Below are 16,136 nucleotides of genomic sequence, written 5' to 3'. Positions count from 1 at the left end.
TTATGTACTGTTTTTGTGGTGTGTGTGTGTGTGTGTGTGTGTGTGTGTTTTAACCCTCGAGGCTGTGGTTGCTAGTTGATTTTGTGGTCTCGCACCAAACCGTGAAATAATTGTGAATCCCAAAGGCTTTGGAAGAGGACAGATTTCTGTTAATGAGATCTCAGATTGATTGACCTTTGACCCCTGCTTGTGCAGACAGCCTGACTGAGGTCACAGCCCTCAACGTGTTCACCGGCCGCGAGGTTCCAGTGGTGATTTCCAGCAAGAATGAGTTCGACGGACATCTGGACACTGTGATGGGTGAGAAGATGCTTCTGTGTGTGTGTGTGTGTGTGTGAGGGGAGGACTGCAGTCTGTAAATCTTTAGTTTGTTAATGCAGTACATCTAGAATGCATTTGGATTTTTATCCAGCAGAGACTGCAGTGTCATTACATTTTGTGCGTGTGTGCGTGTGTGTGTGTGTGTGAATTCCTTAAGGAGAATCTACAGTATGCATCAGGGATGTGTGTGGAGTTCACCGCTCTAGTTATTTTCCAGTGTTTTTTTACGCATATACTTAAACAATTTCCCAGCATGCTGTACTCCAGCATTAAGCATTTCTGTAACAGTTCTTTAGCCTCTTCTGTGCGTTTGTCATTGCATGTACAGTTGCTCCAAAAAGTATTTAAACACTTACGGCATGCTTAAAAAATGAATGAAAGTCAGTGACATGATGCTCATTAAAATGTTTAATTTATACAAGGAATCCACTCAAGACAATGTTTTTAAATTCTGATTTAGAGAAATTATGAAGAAGCTTTAACCAACCTGAAATGGTAATGGAATTAAAATCCTGAAATTCTGTGTAATGTATTGTTTGAATAAACTTTTGTTATTATTTTAATTAAACAGTGAAGCAGGTTTGTTTTAAAATCTTATTTGAAAACAGTTTGTCCACCAAATCAGTACAGTATTGTTTATTTCACATGTTTTTTGTTTTACATGTGTGAAAACCACAAAACAGTATATATTCTGAAATATATAAATAATATTTTCTATATAAAATATGCATACAAATATTTGTTAATTTGATCTTCTTATGACATTGCAAGAGTAGTTCAGGTTTACAAATGGTAAACCCTAAGAATGATATTCATAATTTAAAAAAAATCTTATTTATTTACTCCAACAATATAATAACTGTTTATATTTTTAGATAATGATTAACACTTGCATGCATTCAGTGTTTAAGCATATGTTTTTCTTAATGGTTACTCTGCTTGACATTACATAAAGACTTGCATGTTGTATAAATTCTATATTTTCAGCAAAAAAGTTGTGAAACCAACATGAAAAAAAGATTATGTTTCCACAAACTTGACTCGTTCGTTTTGACCCACAAATGCAATTGCATTAGATACAAAATACCAAATGCTTTTTCTCTGATTGGATAGCTAAGATTGAATTTCTGTTCATTTTGCAGAGACACATTTATGTGGCCAAGAGTATATGAAAAGTTTTAACAAATTAGATTGCTAATTGATAAGTAAAAACACATGAAGTGACCCTTAGATGGAGTCAGTTCTCCCGAATTTAACTGTTTTACAACCACAAAGAGTCACAATTCTTTCATTTAACATTAGATATATACAAGGCATATATATATATATTTTTTTAAAAACAACTCTTTCTTTTTTTATTCTTTATAACAGGCATCCCAGATAGCAGTGAGGAGGAAGCAGAGTTGGCTCAGTCTCTGGGTTTGAGCTGGATTTCTGTTCTGAAGACAGAACAAGACGGAACACAGACTCTAATAAACTCAGATGAGGTAAACCCACCATCACGGTTAAACATGAGAGCAGAGGTTAACCAGCTAACCGGTTACACATCCTGATCATCTCATCCACTGTAGTTCACAGGTCAAAGCCGGGCAGAAGCTTTTAACTCTGTTACCCAGAAAGCCCGGGAGAGGAACGCTGGTGGATACCTCACTAGTGCCAAGTTACGTGATTGGCTAATCTCGAGGCAGCGCTACTGGGGCACACCCATTCCCATAGTGCACTGCAGCGCATGCGGGCCTGTGCCAGTTCCAGTGGAGGAGCTGCCAGTCATGTTACCTAAAGTACCGTCCCTCTCAGGGAAAGGGGCGTCGCCCTTAAAGATGGCACAGGATTGGCTGAGATGCCAGTGTCCGAGGTAAGTGCAAGAGTTTGAGTAAAAAACTACAATGATAGTCATTCAAAAGTAGCTGTTAGTAGTATTTTTACTAAATATTAGTTAGTTACTGTTGCTACGTCTGATAAGTCACGGCGCTCTCACGGCACACATCGTTCTCACGCAGTGAAAAATACATCGCGGAGCCAAGAGAAAACTGACAACACGCCGACAGACAAGACAAAGCAGGTTACTTTTGGAATTAAAAAAAGTCTCAGCTTTTCACATTTTGTCAAAAAATTCAAACAATAAATATCATTTTGTGGCTCTTTTATTTGTCGTGACAGATCACTGTAGTGCCTCAGTTCAAGCAGCACATGAACCGGTCATCTAGTTATAGCACGAAATAAACATTAATGAACATCAGAAGGTTTCTTGTTCAATCACAGAAAGATGTCAACACACACCATTTTTCAAGTTCAAGTCGACCGATGTTAATCTACTCTCCTGTCTGGGTTGTTTGTCGGACAAATTGCAGATTCAGAATTATGATTGGTCAGATCGCCTGTCAATCAAGCTCCCGGCGAAGGGTGAATTAGATTATATAGGAATATTATTATATTTACATATTATAGAAGGTCATAAAAATACTTCTAAAGCATTTATTAATCTTAGTTAATGTTCCTTTCGATATTTAGCAATTCATAACTAAAAGCAAAAAGCTGTATCTTTTAATATGATTTAATGGACCTGAGCCAACATGAAATAACCATAAACAACTATAACAGTATTTTTATTAACAAAGATTAATAAATACTTTTAACAGATGTATTTCTAATTGTTAATGCATTAAGTAACGTTAAGTAATGAGACCATATTGTAGTGTTACCATTTTTTGTTTTGGTTTGCTTTGCTTTGTTTTGTGTTTTGGTTTTGTTTTGCTTTATTTTTTTCTTTGCTTTTGGTTTGTTTTGCTCTGCTTTTCTTGTCTCGGTTTTGTTTTTTGTTGTGTTGTGTTGTGTTTTTTGCTTTGCTTTTCTTGTCTCGGTTTTGTTTTTTGTTGTGTTGTGTTGTGTTTTTTGCTTTGCTTTGTTTGGCTTGGTTTTGTTTCACTTTGTTTTGCTTTGTATTTTACTTGCTCATTTTTGTTTTGTTTTTTAGTGCAGCTTATTGCTTTGTCTTTGCTTTACTTTGCTTTGCCTTGCTTAGCTTGGCTCGTTTTTGTTTTTTGTTGTGTTGTGTTTTTTGCTTTGCTTTATTTTTTGCTTTGCTTTTTGTTTTTGCTTTGCTTTGTTTGGCTTGGTTTTGTTTTTTGTTTTGCTGCGTTTTGTTTTATCTGCTTTGCTTTTTGTTTTAGTTTTTTTGCTGTGCTTTGTTTTTGTTTTGTTTCACTTTGTTTTGCTTTGTATTTTACTTGCTCATTTTTGTTTTGTTTTTTAGTGTAGCTTATTGCTTTGTCTTTGCTTTACTTTGCTTTGCCTTGCTTAGCTTGGCTCGTTTTTGTTTTTTGTTTTGTTGTGTTTTTGCTTTGGCTTTGCTTTATGTTTTTTGCTTTGTTTTTTGTTTTGCCTTTTTTATTTCTGGTGTTTTATTTTTTGTTTTGTTTTAGATTGAGGAAGGACAGTACCTACATAGAACACACTGAGCACAGTTGAATTCGAACCTGCATCCCTCATATGAGCACCACGGAGCTGTCTGGAGCATGTGCACTGATCACTAGGCCTTTTCTCTGTGGAAATTTCTTCTCAGATTTAGAGGTCAGACAGTTTGGTTTCTTTGACGAAAGACGGGAATATAAATTGAACTCTGAGAAAATCCAAAGTGTTTGATAAGAGTTTCATCTGGTGGCATAGTAATATAAGTGGAATCATTTTCTTCCATTATCTGAGTCTTTGTACTCCCACTCTGTCATGTGAAATAATGGCAGACTTCACCAGAACTCATTGTTTCAGATCTCATCAAAACAGAGCCAAGTTCAGACCCAGCCAGACTAAAGTGGCTTGTTTCATGGAGCACTTGTCCCCTGGAGACTACAGGGATCATTACCACTGAGTCATGGAGGTGGTGAAGATGTGCGCACAGATAGCACCTCCTCACTGTGAAGGGTATTAATAGACACTCTCTGACCATGAAGCGCACTAATGCTGGCAGAGCCACTGAAAGCTGGTGACATTTTTACGAAAATCCTCTGTCGGATAGACGCATGAATGGAGAGACAAATGCATCTTAGCTGCCTGACTTCCTGCATTTGTAAAATACCCACTCTGCATACATATACACAGAATTGTGGATTAGTAGAGGTCGAACATTATGGGTTTTTAGTGACTGATGCCAGTATCTGGAAAGCAGGGTGGCAGATGGCTGATTTGATGCAGATATTTATAATGTTCAGTTAAGAGCTAATTGCTTCCTTTTTAAGCAAGACAAGATGAACAATTTTAAGTAAACAACGTTTCATAAGCCTATAAGTCTACAGTGAATAAAAGGATTATAAAATGTATGTATTCAAATGTGTACATTTGAATGCATACATTTGAATACATTCATTTCAAATTTACAGTTTCTCTCCTCTGAGAATTAAAAAAAACTCACAATTAGGGATGCACAATATGTTCTCACCATATTAGTTATCAACCGATATTGGCACATTTTCAATTTATTGTTATATAGGTCATTTTTGGGTATTTATCTGGCAATTTTGGATATTTATTTTTTTCCACCTCTTTAAAGAGTTAAATAGTCATCTAGCACTAATTTTGTGAAATAGTGATTGATTAAGGCAAATATTTTACAAGCTCTATCTCCTAAACCGCTCTTAAAACAAAAGTGCGTGTGTGTTGCTGTGTGCATGTAGCAATAGTGTTTTAATTTTTAAAACATTAACTTTTTTCTTTTTTTTTTAACAAAGTAGTATAGATTGGTCACATCTGCCATTTATCTGGTATCAGCCATACCATGAAAATAATTATCGTCATGGATTTAGTAACATTTTTATAGCAGTGCAACCTTACTCACATTGCATAAATATTTTTTTAACTTAAATATTTTGTCCAATCAGATGCTTTCTAGAACGATGTTCTAGTAATGTTGCCTCCCCCTAAATTATAATCTAAATCTAAATATAAGTATGTTTAAGAATTTTATTTTTTACTGTAGCAACTGGTTTTATGACAGAAATGTAATTGTTTCATATTAAATATAATATGAATGTACAGTATTAGACTACATTTATTCAAAATTGTATTTAATTTAGTAACTGCGGCTGTTATGAGCTGTCAAGTGCAGCCAAACCTAATGGTGTTAACTAATTAAAAAACGAATGGTCTTACAAATGGTACAGTTAAACTATGAATACTGTGCAAACACTGTATATTTATACAGACAAGTACAGAGCAGAATCATGGCCTTTAAGTGTCTGAACCTTTATGAATTATGGACTAAGCTCCTGTATGTTCTGTTCTGCTTTATGGCCTTGGCTGCCTTCAGAAATTTGAAAAAAGTATTGAAATGATCTGTTAACGAGTCACAGGTCTGTCCAGCCACTGATGAAATACTGCAACAGCTGTAGAAATGAGGGTAGGTGCTTCGCTGTGTTACATCAGAAGTATTGTAGTAGTGTAGTTTTGGACTTGAATCTGTGTTTCTGGATGCCCTGAATTAATTTTTACGTTTTTTCAAGTTTAGTTCTTTTCAGGTATTTAGACTCTTTGCTATTTGAGGTGTTCAACTGGATACAAGTTATAAGATATCTGTGTAATGGAGGATACCATCCAAAACATATAAAAAACACTTTCCTATAAGATTCTATATTAGTTCATGCATTAGGTATCATGAAGTATCAATGAACAATAATTTATCAATCTTGATTTCTATTATTTATAAATGTTCTATTGTAAGTTGTTATGAACTAGAAACCTCCACAAACCCAAATTTTGCCATTTTGAAAAAACTGTGGAGAAAAAAAATGTTTTTTTTTTTTTTTTGGTCACACTTTATTTTAAGGTCCAATAGTCGCTATTAACAAACCATTAACTATGACTTTTGCCTCAATAAACTCCTAATTGCTGCTTATTAATAATTAGTAAGGTAGTTGTTAAAGGGTTAGTTCACCCAAAAATTACAATTAGGCTGTGTTTTACTCACCCCCGAGGCATCCTAGATGTATATGACTTTCTTCTTTCAGACCAATCCAGTCGGAGTTATATTAAAAATGGTGTTTGATCTTTCAAGCTGTTTAATGCCACTCAGCGGGTGTTTCATGCATCAGTCCAAAAGAAGTTAAATAAAAAATCCATAAAAAAAGTCTCTCACACGGCTCCCGGGGGGGTGAACAAAGGCCTTCTGTAGCGAATCGATGCGTTTTTGTAAGAAAAATATCCATATTCAAAACGTAATAATCACTTTAATATAGCTTGCGCTCACTGTTGTACACTGGAAGCAGCTCCGGCCGGATGTCGTATGAGGTCAGCTTTGCGCATGCACCGCTCAGAAGTGATGCACGCGGAAGCCCAGCAGAGAGATAAAAACAAAACAACGGTCACTAATTAGAAGTACAAAACGAGGATTTGTAAAGAAGGATGTCAGAGGATTTCGATATAAGCCAAGAGGAGACTGGTTTTCCTTTGCTAAAGTAAGGAAACTTTGCTTCCTTTGCTCCTGTTAACAAACGTTGGTTTTCATGAGACTCACCGGCGCATGTGCAACGCTGACCTCATACGTCATCCGCTCGGAGCTGCTTCTGTGTACAACTGCTGGCGCAAGCTACATTAAAGTGATTATTACGTTTTGAATATTACAAAAACGCATCGATTCGCTACAGGAGGCCTTTGTTCACCCCCAGGAGCCGTGCGAGACTCTTTTTTTTATGGATGGGCGCTTTTTATTTCACTTCTTTTGGACTGATGCATGCAACACCCGCTGAGTGGCGTTAAACAGCTTGAGAGATCAAAGACTATTTTTAATATAACTCCGACTGGATTTGTCTGAAAGAAGAAAGTCATATACACCTAGGATGCCTCGGGGGTGAGTAAAACACAGCCTAATTTTCATTTTTGGGTGAACTAACCCTTTAAGTTTAGGTATGGGGTATTAGGGATGTAGAATATGGTCATGCAGAATAAATGCTTTATAAGTACTAATAAACAGCCAATATGTTAATAATAGGCATGCTAATAAGCAACTGGTTAATAGTGAGAATTGGTCCTTAAACTAAAGTTACCTTTTTTTTAAATTCCAGATCTTTTAAAACATGCTAAGATCTCATCACTGGTATAAGTTCAGTCTTGTCAAGTTGAAGTAAATCAGTGTGAAATCTGTCATATTTGTAGTAACTAGTAGAATTACAGTATTTGATTCAGACGGTGACGTTTTTGCCCTGCTTGTTCCTGTGTCGACGAGGAGACCGGATCATCTCTGATCTGTGAGACCTCGAAGAAAATCACCTTATTTCTTTAAATGATCGAAAACATTCAGCGAAGTGGCTGCGGAGAGAGAAAGACACGGAAACCAGATCAAGAGAGAGATGGTGCTTATCTGCCTCGTCCTTGAGGAAAAGAGGAGTCATTTCCTGAGCTGTGATATTGTCTCTGGCTTCGCTGTTAGAAGCTTAATTGAAATCGGAGGATAAAAAACAGAGAAAGATCTCACAGCCGGATTTTGGTGCTGATTATATGTTTGAATGTTTGTTGTGGGACACTAACACACACCAAAGCAACACTCACAAAACTCGCTTTCAACCCCGCCTCGTTGGAAAAATCTGCCTGTGGTGACATTGCTTCAAAATGTTATTTGGGTTTCTGTGGCTGGTTACGCACTACTAAATATTTTTGCATTGCACCATTAAACTTAGTAACGTAACTCTAAATATAAACTAAATATTTGCAACCAGGAGTAATAATTTGAATAAAACAGCAGATTGATTGAATTGCATTGAAGGTAAATGTCATATTATGCAACTACAAATTACTTTAGAGATCTTTATCTCAAAAACAAATGGTGCAAACAAATACAGAATTAGTTACAAACTAGCTAGTAGTAGCAAAGCCTTTAAGGCCCGTTCACACCAAGGACGATAACTATAAAGATAACGATAAAGTCGTTCTCAATATTAAAGAATAGCCCACACTACAACTATAACGATATAGACAAAGAGAAACAATATCGTTGGAATCACTTTCAAAGCGATTTTTCTCCAGCTGATGAACGATAAAAAATTGACAGCCAATCAGAATCCATCCTGCTGTAACGAGCTCAAGAATTTAAAGCAGCAGATGTGCGTGCGCTTAGAATAAACAGACGATATCGTTCGCTGGTGTGGACGCTAATATCGTTATCTTTATAGTTATCGTTCTTGGTGTGAACGGGGCTTTAGTATGGACTTTTACAGTTTAAATGAGAGCTAATGATTGGATGGTGCAACACCTGCTGAGCTGCTTTCTCTTGTCAGTGTGCATCTAATGGCTTCCTCTCATGACATTCTGTGTCCAGTCTATTATCAGTCCAGCCGCACACACTTCCACCATTTCGTCGATAACGAGTCAAAAACAAAACTGTAAAATCAGTTTTTTTAAAGCATAATAATGCCCTAATTTCTCAGTGTAGATCTGCTATAAACACTCTCTCTGAGCACCTCATTACGGCTCATATGTGAGATGCTCGTCTCTCAGATGGCACCTGGCTTTCAAAGAATTAACCTGCTATACCTTCGCCCTGTTGCTAGGCGACCGCAAGGCGCTTGGCAGTATAATAGGCAGGATTGTCTGAACGTTCGACTGATTATCAAAGACGGGCTGGACTCTCTCAGACTGGAGTGGAGGGAGGGTCGGCCGGCCGCACACTTTAGGACTGACATTAGCAGGGCTGGATTCTGCTCATGCTGCGTGCGGGTCGGGGTTCGGCCGTTAATTCGTTTATTTTGATGCGGATGATTAGCTGAATGAAGTCTGCCGAGACTCGCTAGAGTAAGTGTGACTGCATTGTAAACTGACAGATGGCCCAGGATGCAAAGCGCTGTTTGCTTTGGGTGCGAGACTGGCGTTCAGTGTTTAGGATTTCAGTGGTGCCAGCTGAGAAACCACACAGCAGGGTTATTACTGTGAAAAATTCATTCAAAACTCATTTCATTTTGTATTTCGATTTTAGATTTTCGTTTTTGGTAGCTCCAATTGTTAATGAAAGAAAAGTCTTTAGAAATTAACTAGTTTTAGATTTCATCCCTTATTGTGTTAGAATCAGATGTCTGATTCTTGTCTAGTTTATGTTCAGTGGGTATAGAAAAGAATCACCCCCCTGAAATGAAGCCTGAAATGAAGACGGACACAGTTTTTCTTTTATCCAGCTGTATTTCACTTGCGTCCAAGTGAAAGATATAACACCAACATGTCAGAATTTTGCCATGTTAGTGTCACATGATCTTCAGAAATCATTCTAATATGCTGATTTGCTGCTCAAGAAACATTTCTGATTATTATCAATGCAGTTGTGCAAAAAAAAACTTTTTTTGTGGAAACTTGTGATGTATTTTATTTTTCAGGATTCTTTGATGAATTGAAAGTTCAAAAGAACAACATTTATTTGAAATAGAAATCTTTAGTAACATTATAAAATGTCTTTACTGTCACTTTTGATCAATTTAATGCATCCTTGCCGAATAAAAGTATTTCTTTCGTACTTATAACACTTATCAGAGTTGTTAAAGTTAACTAAAGCTAAAACGGAAACTAAAACCATAAAAAAAAAACATTTTCATTACTTGAAATAACTGAAATAAAAATAATATGTGACCCTGGAGCACAAAACCAGTTATAAGGGTCAATTTTTCGAAACTGAGATTTATACATCATCTGAAAGCTGAATAAATAAGCTTCCCATTGATATATGGTATTGTTATGATAGGACAATATTTGGCCGAGATACAACTATTTGAAAATCTGGAATCTGAGGGTGCAAAAAAATCTAAATATTGAGAAAATCATCTTTAAAGTTGTCCAAATGAAGTTCTTAGCCATGCATATTACTAATCAAAAAATAAGTTTTAATATATTTACAGTAGGACATTTACAAAATATCTTCATGGAACATGATCTTTACTTAATATCCTAATGATTTTTGGCATTAAAGAAAAATCTATAATTTTGACCCATACAATGTATTTTTGGCTATTGCTACAAATATCCCCCAGCGACTTAACACTGCTTTTGTGCTCCAGGGTCACATTTATATTAATATAATATATATATATATATATATATATATATATATTATTTCAGCTACTTGTCAAGGCAGCACTTCTCATTTTAATGTAGTTGTACTTGATTTACTAAAATAAAACTGGAACTAAAATTGAAATAAAAATAGACATTAATAATAATAATAATAATATAATAAAACACTAAAAATAACAAAAACCATTATTATATATATATATATTTAAAAAAAATTAAATCTAGAATAGTATCTCAATGATATAAAATAACACTGGTTATAATATGAATATAATATGATGTTTTCTGAGTAAACATGCTAGATTAATGTGTTTGTACTCGCATCGAGGGTTTTGCAGCGTCTCGTGCGTGACATAAAAGTCTAAAACGGTGGTGCACAAATTAAAAAGATTCATTGAAAAAAGTCATCCCACTGCCCTGTGTTTTTAAATCCAAAAACATGCTGTGTGTGAATGTCCCCTAATGGGATTGAAAAGAGACTGAATGACTTGCTTTACTTTGTATATTAAGTTGGAACATGAGAAAATACTTTAGCTTTAGTGTGCACATCACCTTTAAATATGTCACATAGTATGACCAAGTTCAGTATTCTGTTAACTATGAGTGAGTCATGGTGGCACAAAACGCACCGTTTCTTGAAATGAAGCATATCGACTAGCCCAGCACTTACACTCTTCCTCCTGTTGATATCAGGTGTAAAGGGCCGGCGGAGAGAGAAACAGACACCATGGACACCTTTGTGGATTCCTCCTGGTACTATTTCAGATACACTGACCCTCAGAACCCGCTGAGGTAAGGAAACCGGCTCTGTCTGGCTCTCTCTGTCCCACCAGGTGTTTGTGGAGACTGTTCTAGTCTGTGGTGCTTCCAAAGATGCTGATCCGTTGTTGCTTTAACTCAGTTTCTATGAAGAAAGCGCGGGGGAAGTACAGTACTTCCTGAGCTCTGTTATTGTTCTGTATCGAATGGAGGAGCAGTTCACATTCTCCCTTCAGTGTGCGGTTGAATGTGTTATTCGTGATTGTGATGTCGGTATGAAGCAGCGGCAGCATTAAAGTGTTCTTAGAGAGTTTGTGAGATTGTAACACCTGTCGCACACACACACACACTCTCTCGTCATGTTTCAGTGTTGATGTTTGTGCATGAGCGCATCCCAGTGGTCGCTCTCGTGTAATACAGATACAGTATAAGGTGTTTGTGTCCTCTTGCAGGCCTTTCGAGCGCTCGAGAGCAGATCACTGGATGCCTGTGGATGTTTATATCGGAGGGAAGGAGCACGCCGTCATGCACCTGTACTACGCACGCTTCCTCAGCCACTTCTGCAGAGACCAGGGCATGGTTTCACACAGGTGCCACACACACACACACACACACACACATATCCATGAGTGCCATGAGAAGAGCGTGAAACATATAGAATCACTGGGGAATAATGTGGGTTGAGACAGCCAAGATGTTTAAACAATATGTAAGACTGTGTCTTAAGAACTAGACCTGAGCAATTAGCTAGGGGTAATCAGTCTTATTTTTCAGATTCAACTTAAAGAAGTTAATGGCAGTCAACGAGTCACTGATTTTATGCATTGTGACTTAATTTGGTAACACTTTACAATAAGGTTCAAATAGTTAGTTAGGTAATGCATTAATTAACATGAAGTAACAGTGAGCGATGCAAATGTTGCAGCTTTTATTAACCTTAGTTAATGTTAGTTAATTGCATTAAAGGGATAGTTCACCCAAAAATTACAATTCTGTCATCATTTACTCACCGTCTACTTGTTACAATTAAACCTGTATAAGTTAATTTCTTCTGTTGAATATAAAAGAAGATATTTTGAAGACTGTTGGTAGCCAAACAGTTGACGGTAGCCATTGACTTCCATAGTATGGGGGAAAAAATACTATGGAAGTCAATGGCTACCGTCAACTGCTTGGTAAATGATGACAGAAGTTTCATTTTTTTGTGTGAACGATCCCTTTACATAATATTAACAGATATAACTTCTGATTTCAATGCTGTTTTTCATAAATGTTGAAGTTCACATTAATTAAGATTAATAAATGAAGTGTTATAGAAGCATGTTAACTGATGTAGACAATTAACATTAATGAATGGAACCTGAATTGTTAACCATAAAAAGTAGGCTATAATATTATGGAATAATATTATTTTTTATTACAGAAATGTTGTTTTGCAGAGGAGAAATTATTAGATTTTAAGTTTTCCTTTTACATAAATTGTGCACTGATGAATTGTGTAAAGTATTCATTAATGGAATAGTTTAACCAAAAATGACAATTCTGTGATTACTCATTAATTGGTGAGTGAATAATCTGAAAAATTAGTTAATTTATTTATTTAGTGAAACACAAAAAGTTGGTAGTTCACCGTGACCATCTGCTTTCAAACTCAAAAAAGACCAACAAAACTAGGGATGCGCCGATCCGATATTCATATCGGGTATCGGCTCCGATAGTGCCATTTTTCTCGGATCGGGTATCGGTCAGAGAGGGCCGATCCAAATCCAAGATTTTTTTTTTTTTCCGATTGTGCGAATTATTCTGTGTTACTTCTGAAGCCATACGATAGCTTAATGTGAGCTACATGTGAATATTTATGTCCTTACATAAAAGTTCACGCAAACTCTTGTCAGACTGTGACGCCGTGTTGCTTCAAGCGCATTATTCTGCACACCGGATGCGCACATTGTAAGAGCTTCGTGCTCATAGACTGCATAAAAACAGTTCGTGCTGCACTGTATTTGTTTTGTCCTATCGTATCTATCATACGTTTTTGCCTTATTAAAAATGTTATAGTAAATACTTAATATATAAATACATTCATGAATGTTTTTAATACATGGATTTTATAATAATACAAATAGCAATGTGTAACATTTGACCATATTTAGTGCAACACTTTTATTTGTTCCCCACAAAATACTGTTTTTTCACTAAATGTTTGGATTTCTAAAATTATTGTGCACTGATTTTTCTAGAATAACTTTTTCTGCCGAATTATCTACTAACCTAGTTTGATACATTTTTGTCATAGATTATAAATATACATAGGCCTATATTTTTTCATAGTGGTTTATTTTATTTTTCTTTATAATGAAGTAGTCTGTATCTAGTAGATTGTGAAAGAAGGATTATCAGTTCCACACACAGAGATATATAAATTCTACATTTATTTAAAATGTAGAAATTTATCTTCACTGGTATCGGATCGGTATCGGCCAATACCGAACCCTAGGTATCGGAATCGGTATCGGAGGCGAAAAAGGCGGATAGGAGCATTCCTAAACAAAACACACAAAAGCAGTCCAAGTTTTTAGAAAGCATTCACTAGCTTTGTGTCATGACTTTTCACATGTCAAATGAACTATTTTTTATCATACTTCTATGGTGTTTTCTATGGAAGCTTGTTTCCACCATGGGATAAAAATGAATGAAATTGTGACTTTTTATCTTACAATTCTGAGAAATTGCATGAAAACAACTTTGTGATAAAATTGTAAGATATAAACTTGCCATTCTAAGGGGGAAAAAAGTCTCTAAAGTTTTCCTCCACATGAATAAAAATAACAGAACACAGGTTTGGAACAAGATGAGAATGAGTAAATACTGACAGTGTTAAGAACGTGTGCTTTGAGCTAGTTTACATGTTGAATTTCCTTCATATGCTGGATTGGGTGACCAGTGATGTACATCCAGTCTCTTGATTTCAGGGAGCCCTTCAGAAAGCTGCTGGTCCAGGGTCTGATAAAGGGGCAGACGTTCAGGGTGGCAGAGACCGGCCAGTACCTCACGAAAGAGGACATCGACTTCTCAGGTGTGTGTTTGTGTGTAAGAAGATATAAAGTACAGTATGTTGCCAACAGTTCTGGGGTTTGTGACGAATTTGTGAAATCTGGTTCATGCGAGAGTTTCATCTGTCTTAGAATCGGACTCTCGGACTGTTTAGAGGTCAGAAATTGCACATGACTCTGAAAACAAAGAATATGTAGGCCTATAGTTTTGGATATACTATTGGAATTAAAGGGATGGTTCATCCAAAAATGAAAATTCTGTCATTAAAGGTGGGGTAAGTGATTTCTGGTTGCCAATGTTGACATTTGAAATCACCAAAACAAACACGCCCCTACCCCAAAAGTGTCTCGCCCCTATTTTGATTGCTCCGCCCCACACATACGTACGCAACGGATTAGTGAAACAAAGCAAAACTGCTGCTGCGTTCCATTCATGACGTATTGACACAAATTTCAAATGATTTTCAACGGTCGCTTTGTCCAGTGTACTAGACAGACTTTAGCTGTTGCGGCGCAGACACGGTGTTACTCACCTATCGAGAAGAAACAAAGCAACCTCGGCGTCCGATCGCAGGCCTCCGCTCCTTGAGTTCTCTCCAGCGCTGGAAAGCTGATCCGATATTTACACGGGTCCCACTTCTTGCCTTAAGCCTTCTTTTGTTCCGCAGACGTTTTCCTCTTTTGTTTTTTATCCGCCATCTCTATCTTTCTGTCGCTCGGCTCGGCTAATGTCCGTCCCGTGCACTGAACGCGCTCTCCTCCACATCCTGAGTAGACACGCCCCTTACTGCTGATTGGCTTCGAGTTTGTTTAGCTATTCGGCCCGAATCGGTTTTCTAAAGTGTTTTTGAAAAATCACTTACCCCACCTTTAATTGCTCACCTTTGTTCATCTTCAGAATACAAATTAAGAGATTTCTGATGAAATCCGACAGCTTTCTGACCCTGCATAGACAGCAGTGCAACTGAAACAAATAGATTGAATTAATATGAGTAATTAATGACATAATTATGACATGAACTATCCCTTTAAAGCCCCACCATCAGTTAAAAGAATCAGTCGCCTCATTGGTAAAGACACTAGCATCTCTTTTTACTCTATTATGTCTGAAAAATAGAGGTAGCTTTGTTTCCTAGTGGACTGATAAAAATATGTGCACTCGGACTCCTGAAAATTGCATTAAGCCAGCCAATCTGTCTTGAGTGTAAAATTATGAGACAGCCTGTGCCATTTTTGTGTGTAAAATGCATCAGTGCCGTGAACAGCCCTCCTCACGTTTCTCACTCACTTCCTGTTTCGCTTTCTGTGGATACTGGATCTAAAATAGCCTTTTTTTTTTTTTGCCAGGCAACAAGGTAAACAGACTCGCAGGAGCATCTGAATTGGCTCCCGAAATTGCTTGTAATGTCTGTGATATCAGCGATGGTTTTATAATGCGTCTGTGTGTAAACACAGAGAAATGCTTATTATGGTAAACACAGCTGCGTCTCTTCCTGAGGATTCAAACATGCAAGATCACAAACACAAGCGATGTTAACTTCCCCATTGTTGTTCAGTCGTAGCGCAAGCAGGGCGTGACGGTTGCTCGGTGTGGTATTTGCCCCGCCCCTCCTCAACTGTGATTGGTTAGATGACTAAGAAGTCATTCTTCAACACTCAGTGCCTCGTCACGCTCCTGGCGTTTTAAAAAATCTCAGCGCTCCCATTGAAAATAATTGGAAAAAATACGCTAGCCTTGAGTAAAAACGCTTTAGTGGCCTTACGGTCACTTCTGATCAAATAAATGCATCCTTGCTGAATAAAAGTATTATTTATTAGTTGCTTATAGGCACCTATTGTGTCCGTTACTTTTCTTCTTCTTCCTAAGTCTATGGCAGCCCATAGAACCAATTGTGGGAAAGTTATGAAATTTGGCACACAGATAGAGGACAGTCTCATTGTTGTCCACACTAAATTTGGAGTCTTTAA

General features: G+C 36.9%; 1 protein-coding gene across 1 annotated transcript in view; it reads left to right on the top strand.

The window, feature by feature from the left end:
- Window positions 1-16,136, top strand: part of LOC107562400 (probable leucine--tRNA ligase, mitochondrial) — an 88,083-nt gene that overhangs the window by 37,997 nt on the left and 33,950 nt on the right. The window contains exons 9-14 of the mRNA XM_016247036.1: window positions 196-300; window positions 1,693-1,808; window positions 1,893-2,176; window positions 11,050-11,148; window positions 11,568-11,705; window positions 14,088-14,191. Coding sequence (XP_016102522.1) covers window positions 196-300; window positions 1,693-1,808; window positions 1,893-2,176; window positions 11,050-11,148; window positions 11,568-11,705; window positions 14,088-14,191 — 846 coding nt within the window. The remainder of the gene's footprint in view (window positions 1-195; window positions 301-1,692; window positions 1,809-1,892; window positions 2,177-11,049; window positions 11,149-11,567; window positions 11,706-14,087; window positions 14,192-16,136) is intronic.

Source organism: Sinocyclocheilus grahami, unplaced genomic scaffold (genome assembly GCF_001515645.1).
Source record: "Sinocyclocheilus grahami isolate Dianchi unplaced genomic scaffold, SAMN03320097.WGS_v1.1 scaffold822.1, whole genome shotgun sequence".
NCBI lineage: Eukaryota > Metazoa > Chordata > Actinopteri > Cypriniformes > Cyprinidae > Sinocyclocheilus > Sinocyclocheilus grahami.
The sequence above is the reverse complement of the archived record's forward strand: the minus strand, read 5'-3'. Positions and strand labels throughout refer to the sequence as shown.